Source organism: Glycine max, chromosome 9 (assembly GCF_000004515.6).
Source record: "Glycine max cultivar Williams 82 chromosome 9, Glycine_max_v4.0, whole genome shotgun sequence".
NCBI lineage: Eukaryota > Viridiplantae > Streptophyta > Magnoliopsida > Fabales > Fabaceae > Glycine > Glycine max.
Window position 1 is genome coordinate 43473863 of NC_038245.2, and position 19840 is coordinate 43493702.

Here is a 19840-nt window from a genome sequence, read left to right on the forward strand (position 1 = left end):
AGACTTCGATAATCAAGTCAAAAAGTGTTTGAGCTAGTAAGGAATGAGCCAAGTTGATGTACCTAAGAGAGGTCATCATATGTATATGCAGACTTAGCAAGAAAAATCATTGGGTTTGTTAAGTATTATGTGTGAGGTCACATGGTTAGATGCAATTGGATATTTGATAGCTTAAGTTCATGTGTTACTTCTATTCTGGTAATTCTGGGTTAGGTGCATGTATCAATTGTGGCTATTGAAATTGGTACTCTTAGAGTGGTCTTTATTCATCAAAGTTGTTCGGGTGTCTCAACTCAGGCTAAATAAGAAAAGTCGACCTCCATAACAAGTCTACTCAATAGTATATATGCCTCATTTGTTCCTACCACTCGTGCTTCGGTTTGGGATCTTTTGATTAAGTTGGGGGACATGCATGATTGTTAGACTTTAATTTTTAGTTAACTCGTTAACTCTTACGAATTTATGAGTCTCTTATATTCTGTGAGTTGACTCGTATGTAAACTTTTTTTTTAGTAGACACAGACTACACATGATACAAATTCGATAGACTCTCAAATTTACTATCGAATAAAAAAGTCAGCAAATTAAAAAAATTAAACCAAAACATAAGTCGTTTGAATTATTTTCTACATATTTAGAGTTTGACATACCTTTATTTAATATATTGTTCCTGAATTAAAGAACTCTCATCTTCAATAACATCAAATCATCATTGTCCAACAACGTCAAACCAAGTGATATATACAACACACTTCTATAATTTTCTTGTCATAAAAAATCTTGCATCATAACTATCTCTTTATTATTATTTTTAATTTAATTTACTAATTGTAATAAAAGGATTTATGTCTGCACAACTCGCAAGTTTATATAACTAGTAATATTAATTTTTGACACATTTCAATTCAAAGTTGAAATAATAATTTGCAATGCATTCTCTTCTAAAATATATATTTTTTCATCCACAAAATTTAAACTTTATTTAAAAAAATCTAAACGTGCTTTTATTCGAAACATCACAAAGATCCCATTAACTGGTTAGTAACTTAGTATATATGTACCCTTTAACGTGTCAGAGGCCTATACGGCTGACGGCGCCATAAAAATTCTCAAAACTATTGAAGTAATACAATTTATCCTTGAATACTTCACTGTAGAAAGTATACAAAACTGTAGTCACAGGTTATATCAGTGATCCAATTTTTTAATTCAAACCCGCATAGTAATCTGCCCCACTGGCCACTGCCACCACAAGCGGCTTATACTACTTTCACTCAGCAACCATAACTTTTTTCTGCTTATAAAACTCTCCCAACTTGCCACCCAAAAAATAAATGGAAAGGCAGCGCCACAGTACTATTCTTGCACCATCTTGAATACCGTCCAAAAACCCAAGTAAGAAATAATTAACTTTACTGAACTTTGTGTATTATATATATATATATTCACTTTTCTATTTACGCATATATGTGATTAATTACTTCAGAAACCCTAATTAGTGTGAAGTGGGGAAGAATATGGGAAGGGGGAAGATTGTGATTGAAAGGATCGACAATTCCACTAGCCGGCAAGTGACTTTCTCAAAGAGGAGAAAGGGATTGATCAAGAAAGCCAAAGAGCTAGCAATCCTCTGCGACGCACAAGTTGGCCTTGTCATATTCTCCAGCACGGGAAAGCTTTATGAATATGCCAGCACCAGGTTTGATCATCATCATTTTTAATTAATTGCTATAATATCATGAATATTTATGTGCTTATATATATATATACACGTCCCATAACAGTCTGATATATAAATATGCTCATGATGTGAACAGATCTTGTCCGAACATGTATGTTTATCTGTCATCTGAACCTTAATTTTCTTCGTCTCTATTTGACTGAAATTCCCATGTATTTTAATTCTTAACCTTACATAGAAATTTCACTCTTGAAAAATATGATGCAACAAATATGCATGGCTACAAGTTCAAAGAGATCACGTTCAAGGCATGTGATCGATACTAAGAGAATCTTCTATGTGAAATCATGTAATTAATTATAGTAATTAGATAATTATATGTTTGCATAATTACTATACATGAGTTTGTCAGAAAGGATCACTTAGATTTGATCCCACATAATATATTATCTGAAAAGAATGATGAGTATTAAGTGTGATTAAACTTTGAAGCCAGTGAATGATTATGATTATTGTTAATAATAAAAAAAAATAGCATGCATATTCATATTTTTCAGCCCAGTCATATGAATTATTAGCAACACTTTTCTCAAGTTTCTGACAATAGATAGTAATAAAGCTGATGAATCAGGATTTAACCTGTCAGAATTTGTAGGATACCGGGAGAGTATCATCTTGGAAACAGAATAAATGTGTGCACTATGCTGAACTATGATGAAAAAGAACAGCTGTTAGTTTTTGATAATATTTTTAGGATCAACTATGTATCATTAAACTTATCCTTAAAAGCTTATGAATGGATATGTACACCATCATATCTCTGAGCCTAATCTTCCTGTGTTCTCATCCAAAGGCAGAGAGCCCCTGAGAAGAGAGAACTATAATATTATATTGGTTAATATGAAATAATTTCTTAGTCTAGCATGACCTATATATATTATATTGAACATTTATATATTCTTGAGTCGTAATTAAATAACCAATCCAACGGTTTACTCAGCAAAACATTGGGAAATTCTGTATATGACAATGGATATATGGTTTAAGAGTTTAAGATAATGATATACAGGCAGTTTCAGCAAATATTAAGGTGGAAAAATAGAAATTTAAAGTGGAACTTTTATGTCCATTAAAGGAAAAAGAAATCTAAACGTATTATCCACCAAATCATTGGCCAGTAGTGCTGCCACCAAATCTCAACGTATTATCTTTGATGCCTGTCAACCTAGTTTTGCTAATTTTAGAAGGTTACATATATAAAGGTATGAATGATTCCATTAATATTTCTATAACTTTAGGCATTATCAATGTAAATGATTTTAGCTGATATCATGCCTTTAATTAGTCGATGTCAAATATCATTCAGGATGTTGATGTGTTAGGTACAAGCAGCACACTGATCGCTAGCTAGAGTATGTCCCTTCCCAAAAGCAAATATTCAAGTTCCATTTAGGATCATTATCATTGGCAAATGCATGCATCGGATAAAGTGTTGTCACCACTAGTTTTGATGTAGACAACCTTAATTATCATATAATTAAAACCTAGCTTTCTAAGCAATTTTGATTCGGTATATAGGTTTGATTGTCATTATATTATTCTTGTTTTTTATATTTTTTTTTTCCAAGTTGGAATGAGTGCTTTTCAATCTTGTATTGCTTCTTAGTATTAATTAGATCATGATAATCAATATAAACCCCCATTCTGCTTGGAGTTTCAAACAGGAACATTATGCTAGTAGATGCATTGAACCCTCCGGTTTTTAACCAAAGTCTACAACGTCATGGAGAATAAGGACTCGTTTTGTTGGATAAAATTTTAAATTTTAAAAAACCTTTTATAACAATTTTCTCTCTTCTAAAATGCCTTTTCTACTTAAAAAAATATTGAAACTGTTTTCCTTTTTCTAATTTCAGTTTTTTTTAAAAAAATATCAAATTATCTTAAAATATTTGAACATATATTTTTCAATTGAAAAAAAGGTGGTATATTTATTCTTTTAAAAACACAAACAAACTGAAAAAAAAAATAGTATAAGTGGATTGTACATATTCTTTAGTTTTTTTCTTCTTTGTAATACTTATTATTATTACATATTAGTGGCTTAAAAATATTTCATATTAGAAAAAACACAAATTGAGCTTCTTTATGTGATAAATTATAAATGTCGAGCTAAACATTTGAAAATAGCAGATAAATATTAAACACAGAAAATGGAGGTTTGAATTGTGTTTTGTTTTTATTAAAAATAAATTGAAAGTACAAACGATTTTATCCAATAAAAAAAAACCTTTAAAGAAACTTTGCAGAAAATTGAAAATTGTTTCTTTTGTGTGTGTGTGTGTGTGAATTATCTGCTTCTCGTAAAGGTATAAAGGAATGCAAGCAAACATTGAAGAAAATTTAAATATTATTGTGTGTGTTGCGTGTGGATTATCTGCTCCTCATAAAGGTCTAAAGGAATGATTTAAGGAAGAATATATAGAAATGTTAAAAAAATTCAGAATTTTTTAGGTTGAATAAATTTGTAAATTTATAAAATTTGAAAATGCATCATTTCTTCATAAGACATTTCTGATTATAATTTAATATTAAGTATGGTTTAGTATTTTTTTTAAAAAGCAAGTACGGTTTAGTAAATTTTGTGTTTTTTATAAAATATTTTGATAGAAAATAATTTCTTTTAATGACAAAATTTAGTAGTAAATATTAGTTTAGACCACTAAGAACATCTATAATGTAAATACTTAAATGGGTTGTTTATTTTAAATTTTCAAGCTCTATAATGTTAAATAGATTTAATGGCTTTACTTAAAAATTCACTTCAATGATAAGGATGTGGTTAATTAAAATAAGGGCTTAAATTAAGTGCCCTTGTTTTTCGCTTTTTTTGGCCTTGAAAGTTCATTTTTTATTAATAAAAATAGTTAAACAATGTTTCTTATTTAGGCAACGTGTTAATTAATTATAAAAAAGCATAACGTTAAATGCTCAAACAATAATTTTAGTTAGGGAGATCATATATCATCAGGTTAATATTATTGGTTGCATTTCACTTCAATTTTGATTGAAACTAATTATCATAGTTTTTAGACCAAATCATTTCCCATTTTTTCTATCAGCAGGGAGAAATTTATATCACCAATTCTCTATATTTAAGCTTTTAAAATTGTTTTAAACATCATTAATTATTTTTCTTTTGACACCTTTCCTTGTGTTCAAACCGTTACCAAGTATTTTTAGTTAGTTATATTTAATATATCCCAACTTTATTAGCATATTTCGAATAAAGTATTAATAAATGTATCAAAATGTAATGATGTAAAAGTGTTAAATATTAATGAAATATATCCACGTTTGAAAACAAAAAGCTAAAAAAAACATAGAATCATAATACTAAGGGGGAAAAGCTATTAGTTTTTTGAAACCTCACTGAAAGTTTAAGAAAACTTTTTTTTAATAAACTAAACTGAACATGCATTATTATATTTTTTTTTATTATTCGAAATTTAAAACTTTTACCAAAAAACTTTAAACCTTAATTAAGCAAGAATACTATATATATAGAGAGAGAGAGGATTCTATGACAGAATAATTTTGTTCTGTAATTCATACTTTGCTAAGGCATAAATATATACAAGAGAGTTACAGTAAAATCTCTTAAGATTGAGTTATACAGATTGATTCTTCAAATAAAACTCATAAGATTACGTCTAAACTAAAAACAAATAGATTTACATGATCACAGGTTAATAACACGAGATAATATAATAATTACACATAATTTTACACAGATTCTGTTATCTTTTGTTATCTCATCATTATATCATTGTCACCCCCCCCCCCTCCCTCAAGTTGGAGCATGTAAATTACATATCCCCAACTTGCACGACAAAGAGGTGAATTGAGTGGGACCAAGAGCCTTAGTAAAAATATTAGCTAATTGTGCATGTGTAAGAACATAAGTAGGTGCAATATTGCGAGTGAGATACTCGTCACGAATGAAGTGGCAATCCACTTCGATGTGCTTGGTGTGCTCATGAAAAAATTGGGTTCTTGACAATATGAAGTGCTGCTTGACTGTCAAAATGAAGTTGCATAGGCCAAGAATGAAAGATACCAAGACTATGGAAAAGACATTTTAACAATTTCAATTCTCCTGTTATAACTGCCATGGATCAATACTCAGCCTCAGCAGAAGAGCGAGATACTATTTATTGTTTTTTAGTTTTCCATGAAATTGGAGAAGATCCAAGTAGAACAAACCATTTGGTAAGGGACCTACGAGTTAAAAGACATCCAGCCTAATCAAAGTCACACCAACCAGATAGTTACAGGTCATAATCCTTACGCAACAAAACACTCTGTCCTAGATTCCTTTTCAGGTATCGAACAACACGGAGAGCAGTCTCCCAATGGGCCTCTTTAGGTGTCTGCATAAATTGAGACAGCACATGCACACAGTATGAAAGCTCAGGTCTGGTAAAACAAGGCTAAATGAGACAACCTACTAACCGCCTATACTGATCAGGATGAGGAAAAGGCAAGTGTTAGATGATGATTCTGTTCAATTGGCACATTTGATGACTTAGCTCCCAGAAGTCCAGCTTTGGCTATAATGTCCAAAACATATTTGCATTGACAAAGAAAGATGCCTGCGAAAGATCGCACCACTTCAACACCCAAGAAATATTTGAGGATCCCCAAGTCTTTCATGTGAAAGTAATTGTGTAAATAGGCTTTAAATTCGGTGATAGCTTCATGATTATCTCTCGAAATGATTAGGTCATCAACATACACTAACACAACAAAATGTACCCCCGGTCTTTGCAAGACGAAAAGAGAATAATCAGACAGAGATTGCCGAAATCCGTAGTGTTTTAGTGCAGCAGACAAGTTGGTAAACCAACAACGAGGCGCCTGTTTGAGTACATATAACGACTTGTTAAGTTTACACACCATGCCATTATACACAACCTCCTCAAGGTCCCCATGTAAAAATACATTGTGCACATCCATCTGATGTAATTCCCAAGCTCGTGTGGCTGTTACGACTAACACTGTGCGGACCGTTACCATTTTTACAACTGGTGTAAAAGTCTCTATGTAATTGATCCCTTCCTTTTGATGATTGCAAAGAATTATTAACCGTGCTTTGAACCGTTCTACACTTCCATCAGCTTTATGCTTTATTTTGTACACCCACTTGCAGCCAAGTGATTTCTTTCCTAGAGGAAATTGTGTGACTGTCCAAGTTCCATTGGTCTCAAGGGCGTGTATCTCACTTTTCATTGCATCTCCCCACTGATTGTCTTTCACCGTGTCAGTATAAGTGACAAACTCATTTTCCTATGAAATGGATGCAAGAAAAGCACGATGTGCAAGAGAAAAATGGTCATAATTCACATAATCAGTTATGGGATAGGGCGCACCTGAATCTGCCTTTGGAGAGGGTGAATAGTTGGATGGGCTCAATCTTTTGGTGGTATTTGTCACATAATCTTGCAATCGAGTAGAAGGTTGTTTGGTTCTATGTCCTTTACCTAATAATGGATCGGTTGGTGATATAGATGGAAGCATTGTATCTTGTGTGTCCATATTTTGGAGAGTAACACCTTGTTCATCGAACCCTACATTTGGCTCACCCCCTCTATCATTCATTGTCATATCACCACTTTCTTCAGTACCTCTTGTGTGATCCGTTTCTTCTACACCATAGTCACATCACCAACAATTTCTTCACAGTTCCAATTTTTAGGAGGAACATCATCTTCTTTGGTAGTAACACCAATAGAAAAAGGATACTTGGTCTCAACAAATTCAATATCTCGAGAGACAAAAATCTCTTTTGTTTCTAAGTCAAACAACTTCCACCCTTTCTTGTCATATGGGTAGCCAATAAACACACACTTTTTACTCCTACTTGCAAATTTATTACAATTCCTTCTTTGATTATGGGCATAACATAAGGAGCTAAATATTCTCAAATGTTCATATGCAGGTTGCTGCCCATACAACATCTCATATGGAGTTTTCTCATTCAAAACAGTGGAAGAAGTTCGATTAATCAAATATGCTACAGTTAAAATACATTTTCCCTATAACTTAATAGGAAGATTACCTTGAAATCGCAGTGCTCGAGGCACATTCAAAATATGTCTATATTTTCGTTCCACTTTCCCATTTTGTTGGGGTGTTCCGATGCAAGATTTCTGAAAAATTATTCCATGATCAAGAAAATATCTTTTAATGCATGTGAATTTCGTTCCATTATCACTTCTGAATATTTTGACTTATGAAACTACCTCTCAAGTAGAGCAAAAAAATTGTGAAACATTGTCGATACTTTTTTGTTTATCAGCTAATAGGTATACCCATACAACACGTGAATAATCATCAACTATTGTTAGGAAATAAAAAGCACCACAAGTAGAAGGAGTTCTATATGGTCCCCATAAATCACAATGAACTAATTCAAATGCACTATTGGCTTTATGTTCACTCAAAGGAACAAAACTTCTCTTTAGTCTGTTTGGCTCTAAAATAGACTTCACATGTTTTATTCACTATATTTCTATCTTTTGTGTTTTCTAGCTTCAGGAATCAATTGGGTGATCTTCAAGGAAAGATGTCCCAACCGTTTGTGCCACAAGTCCATGGAATGCAAACCATCAGTTTTGTAAGCTCTCACATTTCGAACCCCTCTAAGGAAATAGAGCCCATCTGTTAACTCGTTGGTAAGTGTACCAAATCGTCACAAGTAGTAAAGTTCTCGGAAGTCCGAGTGTCGAATCCACAGAGACTTTGTTTGTACTTAGATTAATGCAAATCCAATTTAAAAGCAAGAGATAAAAATTTAAAATAAAAGATAAAGAAAGATAGAAGATAAGGTAAAGAAAAGATAAGATATTTAAAGATAAAAGAAAAGATAAGATATTTAAAGATAAAATTAGAAGATAAAAGAAAAAGATAAAAGATTGAAAGATCAAAATAGAAGATAAAATATTTAAATTGCGACAAAGATAACTAATTCTATGAAATTCAAATAAAGTCTAAATCTACTAAGCCTAACTACTTACTCCTAATAAAACCCAATAGTAAAATAAGGAATAACTACTTCTAAGAAAAACCAACAATAGAAAAATAAGGAATACAATCTATATATTAAAATCGCTAAAACTTGACAAGTCTAATCAGCCTAGATATATGGATTTAGGATTTGTCTGTTATCAATACCAGTGAACTAATTCTGGATGTTTGCTAAAGTATGGGCATTGAGGCATTAAGTCATGCTAACCCAATGATTTCTTTCTTTTATTGTTCTATTAAGTGTTACCCTCTCCCGAGTGGCATAACCCTTAAAATCGATTCACGCATTCATTCCTTATCCCTAATTACGCTTTACCCTCTCCCGAGTGGCCTAAAGACTAACAGAAAACAAAGTCCGAGATGCAGAATAAGCAAGAAAGAAAAACAGATAAAAGAAATTGGAAGGAAAAACCCTCTAAAAGATAACCCGATAATTTCCTCCTTTTAGTGTTCTCTTAAGCGTTACCCTCTCCCGAGTGGCCTAACCCTTAAAACAGATTCAAGTATTCATTCCTTACCCCTAATTAGGCTTTACCCTCTCCCGAGTGGACTAAACCCTAACAGAAAGTAAGTTCCGAGATACAAGATGTAAAAAGAAAGAACGGTAAATAAAAGAACCTGGAAGGAAATCTTCTTTTTATTGATAATTCTTGAAATGCTCCATACATCATTGGCTTTTTAGGCCTGCCATGCCCTAGTTAGGGGGTTTAGCCACTCATAGTCATGAGGGCTTTACAATGAGAAGGGGGTGAAAGAAAGGGAGTAAATGAAACCCCTAGGAGAGGGGGTTCTGTGGTGGTGTCCCCTGTCCCTTGGACTGGCTTTCTATTTATAGCTGCTGAAGTAGGCTTTGGGCCTTCGTAGACGCGCTTAGCGCGACACCCCGCGCTTAGCGAGTGTACTTCCTGGCCCGCTTAGCCCGTGACGCGCGCTGAGCGCGCGTATTGGACTGGGCCTTCTTCAAATTTTCTTCTTTTCTTCAATTTTTTTGCCCTTTTTGCTTGTTACACCTACAACCAAAAATTCAATTTAATTAATTTTCTAACTTTTAATCACAAATAACTGCTAAATAATTAATTTCAGGCCAATATTTGACTAATTTTCTACTATCAAAATACAATTATTTAGCAGTTATCACCATCCCTTTGTTCACCTGCTCCAATCAGCGCCCTCGAAATACGGTCTTGCACAACACATAACTTATCAGTGAATTGAATAACACATTTCAATTCATCTATCATCTGTGAAACAGATATCAAATTGTAATTCAATTTAGGCACATAGAGAACATTAGTAAGTTTTAAGCCTCCATCTAGCACCACGCTTCCTTCTTTAATCGCTGTTGTATGTTGTTCATTAGGAAGTCCAATTGGACAACTTTGAATATCTTGTAGTTCATGCATATGATTTAGATTTCTAGTCATGTGATTGGAAGCCCTTGTGTCAATTATCCAAGTATTGGTATCACGTTCACCTGTCATCTTGTCATTAGAGTTTGTTTTCTGAGCATTTAGTAATTCTACCAGTGTCTGTCATTACTCTGTAGTAAGCCCAGTCAAACCTGAACTGTCTCCTTCTGAGATCCTGGTGTCTGCACTTGTTTCATCATTGTGCACAACATTTGTACGCATTGTTCCTCCTTTTCCTCGTCTAGTTCCCGGATTGTCGTTGGAAATCAATTCATACGGTGATGAAGTCTTCTTCACCATCTTATGTTCTTCTTGTTTATGAGACGCATTCTTAGGAGCCTCCTATTCATGATGACTCATTGTAACCAAATTTCAAACAGAACCTGTTGGCTTTGATACCATAAAGGATTCTATGACAAAATAATTTTGCTCTGTATTTTATGCTTTGCCAAGGCATAAATATATACAAGAGAGTTATAACAAAATCTCCTAAGATTGAGCTATACAGATTGATTATCCAAATAAAATTCCTAAGATTACATCTAGACTAAAAATAAATTAATTTACATGATCACAAACTAATAATACGAGATAATATAATAATTACACATAATTTTACATAAATTTTGTTATCTCGTGTTATTTCATCATGATATCATTAATATATATATATATATATGACTTAATTGGCAATCAGAATTCATCTCATACATGAACAAACCTTTGGGTCTGGATTTCATTTGTAACTAGACAAGAAGGGAATCCCTAACTTCAATGTTTTCTTTTATCTATAATTGATAGTATATTTTAGTTAGTACTCCTCCTTAAAAACGGGTCAATTTCAATACAAACCAAAATAAAATGATCCTTAGTATAACTTAAGATAAAAAAGTAACTAATAATTTCAAAAAATGCAAAAAGATACTTCTTTTGTATGCATTCCATAAAACATATAGCTTAATATATAAGAGAAGATATAATGTGTTGCTTGTGAATCGAATTTATTTCATTTCGTATGTTTAAATGAGCTCATTTTTTCTGCACTATTAGTATAAAAAAAATACTTTATCAACTAATAAAAAATTGTTGTTGGTATAATTTTCTGCGCTTTTAGTATAAAAAGCAAGATTTCAGAAGTTTAGACAAGCATTGAGAGCTCAAGAACACATTATTGCAGGATGGGATGTTGAGTAATTCTCTGTTATTTAATAGAGAATTATTCAGACTATAATTAAATTACTTTCCTTGTTTAGTAGAGAATTCATTGATTCAATTGAGAATTATTCAGACTTTAAATTAATTCCCTTGTTCTATTTTGTTAATTAAATAACTTTGTGGTATCTATAACCCACCATATGCTATAGTTTCTTGAATGTTAGAGACCTATATACCACCTCTAGAATACCCACCAATAATTGGCACGATCGAGGCCAACCTAAAAATAAATTGACTTTCTTTGTAGCATAGAAAATAATTGAATTATTCAAACATTAAATTAATGCCAAATTACTATAATATTTCTTGGGGATGCATATAGGATTGAAACCTATCGATAATGTTTTACTCCATAAAATGTTAATTATCGTCTTTGATATCTTCATGTTCACCAGTGTTCCTTGAAACTAATGTGTTTCCAAACCAATAACTCGGTTGTTAATCATGCTACTTATAATAAATATTCGTCATGTGCTTTTTGCCACAAAATGTTACATATCTTGTTTGTACCCTTTTTCTGTAGAGGTAGGATAAGTACATATCCTTTTGTAAAATTAACAATTAGTTGATAAATTTTCCCAAAAGAACTCATTTAAATATATTAAAATTAAATATTAGATATATATATATATATATATATATATATATATATATATTATTTTTTATTAAATTATAATTTTGATTCCTTTTAATTACTGATTATCACCGATCATGGTCTCTTATTTTTTTTCTGTGATTTTAATCTCTAAATTTTAAAAATTTTGTCTGATTCTCTTAATTTTGGGACTAAAGTCACAAAAAATAATAGAAAGATTAAAATTACAGATAAAGAATCAAAAGAGAACCAAAATTATAGTTTAACCTTTATTTTTTTTTTTTAAAATCTCATTTTTCATAAATACCTATAAACTTTATGGAAATTAACATTCATACCTTAGAAATTTTTTAATGGTAGACTTACAAAAAATTGAAAAGCTCCCCAGGGACAGGCCATAATCTAAAAGTTAATCCAAATCTAAGCAAAAAAAGAAAAGAATAAGATAAAAGAACCAAACATATCAATAGTGTGCAAATATTTTATATATTGAAGAAGTCAATAGGTCACTTGAAAAATATATATAAAATAAAATAAAATTATAGTTTATTTGTGAAGAAGTCAAACACAGAGTAATCACTGAAAAACAACTATCTTGAATACTTGACTACTTTGCTAGGACCAGTATAAGTCCTACTCTAAGTCATGCCCCATTTCTTTACCGATTGAGCTATCAAGTTCATACACGAGGGGTTTAACTACCGGTCCTTCACAATGTAGCAGAATCCATAATATAGCCTTTGAGTAAGGTTGGTTTGATTTCCACCCTGTCAAAGGGCAAAACAAGAGGATAAAAAAAAGTATATTAACCACATGCAAGTAGAACCACACGAACATTGAATTGGAGCCAGCAATTCGGCACTTGTAAAACTAGAAAGTAGAAACACGATTAGTGCATAATGGAGAGCTATAAATTTGAAACAATAATTTCATAATGTAATGAATCTCTTATCAATAAGGTTGTTTCAATAGTGAGTCTTTAGATGGCAGTACCCGACCTTTATTACATTATTTTACATTTTCTCAAGGAAACCAATCTAATGATCATAAATACTATATCTTTTTGGTGGTATGATGTGCTATGTGTTTTCACTGTGTCTTCTCTAGATACAGCTTTCCTTGATCAATTGAATTCTTAATTTCATAAATCAAAACAAAAAAAATGAAAAGACTTTTTTATGTTCCCAGCATGAAATCACTGATCGAGAGATATAACACATGCAAGGAAGAACATCACCATCAGATGAATCCAGAATCCGAAGTCAAGGTATCTTCCTGTTAACCACTCTTCAGAATTGTCCCTTATCTTTTATCAGCCATAAATACCCGCTATAAGCAAAATGTACATGAAGTCTAACTATCATCGTTTAATTATTTTTTGTGTTGCTTACTCGTGTATTTATTTAATAGTATCATTAAGCACGTAGTTATGTCCAATATGACAAATTTTGCACAGAACCTTAAAACAAAACTGTATAAGGTTTTGTTCTTATAGGCAAAGAGCGATATCAAAACCCTCTCCCCCCTAGATGATATAATCATATATTTTGTCAATTTCTCATCTTTCAGCAACTGAGAAGTGAGAACAGTGACAACCCTTGAGGCAACTAAGAGGCTGCAACTAAGGCAGCCCCAAAGAGACCACAACTAAGACAAGCTAGGGATAACCACAATTAAGACAGACTACCGGCCTAAAGTGTGGCTAATGCAACTGGCCCTTATAGATCTAAGATATATATATACGCTCTAATACCATCTTAGTATTTGAGTCTAAGGCTAAACTAAATCCCACAAAACCAACCTGTGAGGTGAGAACTATCCAAGTTTTATAAGTTCTATTTAAGTCATACCTCTGATCGATATGAAACTAAGCCACCACCCTTGAGGCAAGGGTGCTGTAATTAAGACAGCCTCCAAAGAAGCCACAACTAAAGCAAGTTGGAGTGACCGCAATTAAGCCGACTTTTCAACCCCTTTTTTGTCTACTAGAATTAATTCCTGGGGCTAGAATGCACACATGAAACATGTCTTCCAGAATCATCAACAAAGTGTTTGTATTTCTATAATGTCATTCATATCTTACAAATTCAAAATAGCAGCAGAATGCAGCATATAAACTGCCTGTGTTAGACAAATGTAAGCAAGGATCAAACATGATTTCTCCTAACTTAAAATCCAACTTTAATCAGGGTTAACATCACATTTATTTTTGTAACAATTGATATTGTAAAATCCTGATTAGCCAAATCAAACAAACTATTGTTTTAATGGTATAAACTACTACCATTTGAACATAACTCTATTTAGAAAGAAAAAAAGTTTGCTTCTTTTGACTGAATAGTATCGCTAGAATATATTCAAGCATTAAGCCAAACAGTATTCTCAGTAATCTACAATATTTGTGAGTAGAGATGGCATATATAAGTAACGTAATATTAAAGTTTATTTTTGTTGAGTCACAATGCTGAACTATTGCCACATATTTTGGTTACTGATATCAATAGCGCATCCAAAGTTTTCAACCTAATGAATTTACTTATCTTCAATACTAATTATATAAATCTCATCACATGAAATTAAGCATGTATTTTCTAAAGGGAAACACAAGTTGCTAGCATTTAACTCTGTATTGAAACCATTTATTTTCTAAAATGGTCCTTATGAACCTGTTTGGGATGAAAGGAGAAGGCTGAGGAGATGGGTGAGGATGAATAGGAGACAGAATCTGAAACAGAGGAAGGTTTAGAAGGACATTCATCCCTTACTCCCTTTCAAATGCTAAGGATTTTATTTCCTCCAAACTAGAGGAAAAAGGAAATGAATACCCCCAGTGAGTCACTGCTGGTCCACCACAACGACCTAAAGGGAGTTAATGAATAACAAGGCTTTTTAAAGTTTTATGTTGGAATTAGATTTTTAATTTTTTATGCTAACTATGATTGTTAATTTTGGGGAACTATTCAAGATTAGGAATTTTATGTTTTTCCTGGAGTGGATATTACTGTCCTACTTTTCTCTATTTAAGACAACAACCTTATTTCTTAGGGATTGAATTTTGATTTGACTTTAAATGCAGCACCTATCAAACTTTTACAATGGGTTTGGTATAGATGAATGAAAATGGATGAAAGTGTGAGGAATGAAAAGAGATGAAAGAGAGTAATCTATACTATTCTCTGTAGTGGCTCTCATTTGTTTCTAAAAGGAAACAGCATACTGACTCTATAATTCTAATATAAACACAAACACAAAAAAAAAAAATTGCATCTGGATATACTTATTAGTATAAATATGATAATCTGCTCCTAAATACACCATAATGATCTCATATCCTACTGTGGGTCGTGTTGAAACATTCAAATAGGATCTAAGTCAAAATGATTTTAAAAAAAAAATCCCTTTGCATTTCTTTTTCCTCTGTGTTACTCTTTACTTACATCATTTTACTTGATAATTGCTAGTTTTGGCAGAGGGAGGCAGAAATTCTAACGCAGCAACTACAGAATCTACAAGAAAACCACCGGTACAAACTTTCTGCTAAATTCTGATTTATTGAGCAAATTCTTTTATTATTCTACAGAAGTAAATAAAACAGGTACTATTTGGGAAACACTTCAGTGTCAGACAAGAAGATATTACCGTACTATAGTAGATTGTCTGTGTCATAGGCTCATAGCATGCTTCATTCAATCCAACAAAATGTTCATGATATATTGTTGATATTTTATAGAAATAGCATCCTAATTCTTGCCGACAGAAATCATCCTCCAATTGAATTTGCAGAAAAACTAAAAATTAGATCAAGAAACCATGAAGCAAAAACAAATCCAAAGTTACAAACTAAGACATCCTATATATTAAACAACTATCATACTCGTTTCATATTTCGGCTACATTGATAGAACCCTTGGAACCGAAAAACAATGCAATGGCTAATCCCATACAATACCATTAAGTATCCACCTGTGTTTGTTACCCCCCAATTATATCAACATAAATATATCAAATATAAAAGGGAAACCTAAATTTCATTTTTTCAAAAAGTGAAGACAAACAGTAAAAGGAAAGACATACAGCAGAATATCACTTCTATATTAAGTAAAACTTATAGAAGTGAGATTGAATTATAGAAGTGTGGACCTGCTGATTGAAATCCTCTAGTACTGTATCAGTGAGTTTATGGTTCACAAGAAGATCCAAGATATAAAAATACAGACTCTTCCTACAAAATAAAGCATCATCTTGCATAGCCTACTTGGAAGAAACATAGACTTAAATATTTAAATTTTACAGAAAATATTGCCTTGCTCTAAATTACTCACACAAGTAGTTTTTACCTTTTCCAGAATAGCATGAAAAATAGTCCATGCAGAAGCAGCATTCATTTACCTCCATCTTAGACTACTTACAAGAAACATTAATACTATGTCCCAACAGGTACCATCCATAAAGAAGGTTTTGATAGAAGTAATGACTCTTCTTCCTTTACTTTTTTTTTCTGAATTAAATAAAGAAAAAGAAAAGGAAAACATCACACGTGAATCCTAGTATTAACATGCCAATCCTAGCATTATGTAAACAATTCAGTAGAATAAATATTCTATCATGGAGCTCCGCATCAATCAAACACTACTCTAATACACCATGCAATACACTCCAAAACAGTAAAATGAAAAAAAAAATATTTTCCCTTTAAGCAAATAATGGTGACTACATAAAGAGAATGGATTCTGTATCTCATTAGGTTCTATGCATAAGACCACTAACATTTTGAGGACGCAGGCAATTGATGGGAGAACAGCTATATGGTCTAACTGTCAGAAACCTACAAGATCTAGAGAATCAACTGGAACTGAGTCTCCAAGGTGTCCGCATGAAAAAGGTCAAGTGCTTTTCAGATTCACACTGAGAAGGAATGGAAATAAATGTGCTTGCTTGATTAATCTCATTAAGGACAAACTGAACGCTAGAAACAATTAACAAGTTTAATCAAATTCTGCAGGAACAAATTCTGAAAGATGAAATCCAAGAGCTGAACCGAAAGGTCTTTCTGAGAAATAACCTTTGCTAATTTTCCTCTAAAACATTTTATGACACTGACTGATCTTTATATTTTCACATACAGGGAAACCTTATCTTCCAGGAAAATGTGGAACTTTACAAGAAGGTAAACCTCAATCACCAAGAACACACACAACACAACTATGCAACAATAGACTTATATTCACTTAGGCCATGAAGTGCAACAAAAGAAAGCACAATTGCTTAACAATGAAGCTTGATGTCCCAGGTCTTTGGTACAACAGATATGGCCACAACAAGCAGAAATGCATTTATTCCACTTTCATATGGTATGCATGTAGGAGGGAATCCACAAGAATTGGTCCAACTTCAGTTATGCCAGCCTGAACAAGAAGTTTGTGAGACATTGGACACTGCCACAAAATGAAGGTCACGTCTAATTTGGTCTAATATTTTAGTATTACATTTGGAAAAGAAAGTCATAATGATATTGCAGCATAATAATCATACACATCCAAAGAAGTGAAGAGTTCTTGGGGATAAATATTACTCACTTCACTCAGAGAATGCCAGCAGAGAACAATGCACTTCCTGATATTGTATTGGTTATATAAAATCTAATCAGTAAAATGATATCTGCTTGTAAAACTGCATATGGAAAAAAAAAATCTTGAATAACACAGCATGGACATAAAATTTTCCTTCTGTAACTAACTATTCCTTTGACATAAACTATAAACTATATGAGATATATCCAACACAAATTCTTCTCTGTTGAAGGAATAGTTAAATCATGGTTAATGTAGAAAAATTTAAATCACGTGTCAGCTCTAGAAGCACCTATTTTCAATATCTTCCTGTAGGGAACCCCTTGAATATTAAAAACAACAAATTAAACGTTTGCAACTATGAGGTGATTCTACCAGTTTTTGTTCAGTCCTTTTTTATTTTTAAAAAGGTGCAAAACTCTCATGTTAAGCCAATTATTGTTTTACCGCCAATCATGTAGATCAATTGTTATTATGAAAATATTCCAACTTAACTACTAATCTCTAGTTTAAGTCTTTCTCTAAGAAGAGCTTTATCGGTCATAGGTGATCTTCCTGAGCAAAATTGTCTCTAGTGAAAAATAACTATGCTCTTATATATAAAAGTTCATTAGTATTTTCTTTTACACTAGTAACGCTGATCAAGAAGGCGTGACTTAGTTGATGGAGCAGCGTGTACGTGTGAGATTATATGCAAATACAATTTTGTTGCATACAACTGCAACTGTTACTTTTCTAGCTTCACACAACAGTTAGCGCGTGTTAGAATTATATCAATCAGATCATCACCGCGGAAAATACTATGCAACAGCATTTCATGGAAGTAATTAACAGAGATGTTTAAGAAATAAAAACGGAACGAACATATATATACAATAATACCTCTCTGCACCGAAGCACAGGGCATGTTGAGTGTTGAATACTCACGTAAATAAGGTTAAAGAAGAAGAAGAAGAAGAAATGGCTGGCTGTTAATTGATGGTACTTGCACAGTGAAGGGAAGAGAACAGAATATCTAAGGAAGGCGCGAGAGAGGAACAAAGTATCTTTTCTATCGCTTTTAATTAATTAATCATTGAAACAGGTGGTCCAACCCCAAGTGAGATAAGTTCCTAGCACTAACAAATTATGGTAGATGAAAAAAACATCATTGGAAAAGAAAATCTCACAAAAATAATAAAATATTTATGATAATAACATATGATAACAAAAAAAAACGTTGCTAACTACACCTGTCATCCAAGTGTATAAATTCCACACCAAACAGGTTACCTTATAATTGTCGGCCATTGATTGATTAATACGTTACCCATATCTTGGTTTATGGAAGTTAGTGTTCCAGAACTATTTGTAGGTCGTGAGGGATTGAAATTCACTCACTAAAAGGGATAAAATTTTCTTCTATTGGAAAAGTTGTGTATTCAGGACTTTTTCCTTACCATTTTTTAAATAAGTCCAAGTACATATATGAAAGAGTCCAATGTAGACCAGTTTTCCTGTTCTGGTTCGGGCAATTGTCATGGTAATGAATACATGTGCTACATATGGATAAAATAATGTGTTTTTGGCTCCACTTAAAATCAATTATAGCTTCTTATATTTTAAAATTTGTGATTTTTTTTTTTTGCATAATGATATGAAATTAGTCCTTAATGTTAACTTTATTAATCTTCTTTGTTAAGATGACTAATAATTATGTGACAGGAATGACCCATAAAATGTGTCACGTGTGAAACATGTTATTTTAATAATATTTTGATTCTTTTTTTGGTAATTCTTTTTAACAACCTCTAGAGGAATATGGCCTCAAATTTCTTTTCTTTGGATACTAAAAATGGGTACTTTTTTGAAGTTTTTGAAAGTCAAGTGCAAAAGGTTTTAACCATGGAACATGTCAATACCAAATAAATTTATGGCCTTATCTTTGATATTGGTAGAATTTCGCGGAGTTGTCAAATTAGAGCTCCGAAATTTCTTTAGTTATTTCAAGGTTAACTAAATTAATCTAAATGTTTGAATTATTTGATAATTTTTAATAGGCCTTTCAACTATTTTTTTAATTAGGTTCTTAAACTTATATTTATTTTTAATTGGGTCAATTGAAAAAAACAAAACAAATTTTTTTAAAATTTTGTTAAGGAAAATTAATAAGATTAAAAAAAACAAATTTAGGGATCCAATTGAAAAAAAAAAGTTTAAGGACCCAATTAATTTTTTTTAATACTTCATGACCTACTGAGTAATTCTCAATTTCTCCTTAGATTTTCACAATATTTTTCTC

General features: G+C 32.1%; 1 protein-coding gene and 1 long non-coding RNA gene across 4 annotated transcripts; one reads left to right on the forward strand and one right to left on the reverse strand.

Annotated features, from left to right (window-relative positions):
- Nucleotides 1–1228: 1228 nt before the first annotated feature.
- Nucleotides 1229–17787, forward strand: LOC100778427 (MADS-box transcription factor 23). 3 transcript variants are annotated; one of them, XM_041005066.1, is made up of 8 exons: nucleotides 1229–1395; nucleotides 1487–1699; nucleotides 13178–13256; nucleotides 15460–15512; nucleotides 16772–16871; nucleotides 16992–17033; nucleotides 17115–17156; nucleotides 17280–17787. In XM_041005066.1, the coding sequence occupies exons 2-8, from the start codon at nucleotides 1518–1520 to the stop codon at nucleotides 17436–17438; spliced, it is 657 nt and encodes a 218-aa protein (XP_040861000.1). In that variant the 5' UTR covers nucleotides 1229–1395; nucleotides 1487–1517; the 3' UTR covers nucleotides 17439–17787. The 3 variants fall into 3 exon arrangements, with proteins under 3 accessions (XP_040861000.1, XP_006587584.1, XP_003534252.1); XM_006587521.3 differs by having other exon boundaries at nucleotides 1230–1395; nucleotides 1500–1699; nucleotides 15451–15512; XM_003534204.4 differs by having other exon boundaries at nucleotides 1231–1395; nucleotides 15451–15512.
- Nucleotides 12453–18648, reverse strand: LOC100779309 (uncharacterized). The gene is made up of 3 exons (XR_005886397.1): nucleotides 18442–18648; nucleotides 15629–17602; nucleotides 12453–12756 (listed from the first exon to the last, which is right to left on the reverse strand). It is a non-coding gene; the product is annotated as an uncharacterized lncRNA (long non-coding RNA).
- Between the last annotated feature and the right edge of the window lie 1192 nt (nucleotides 18649–19840).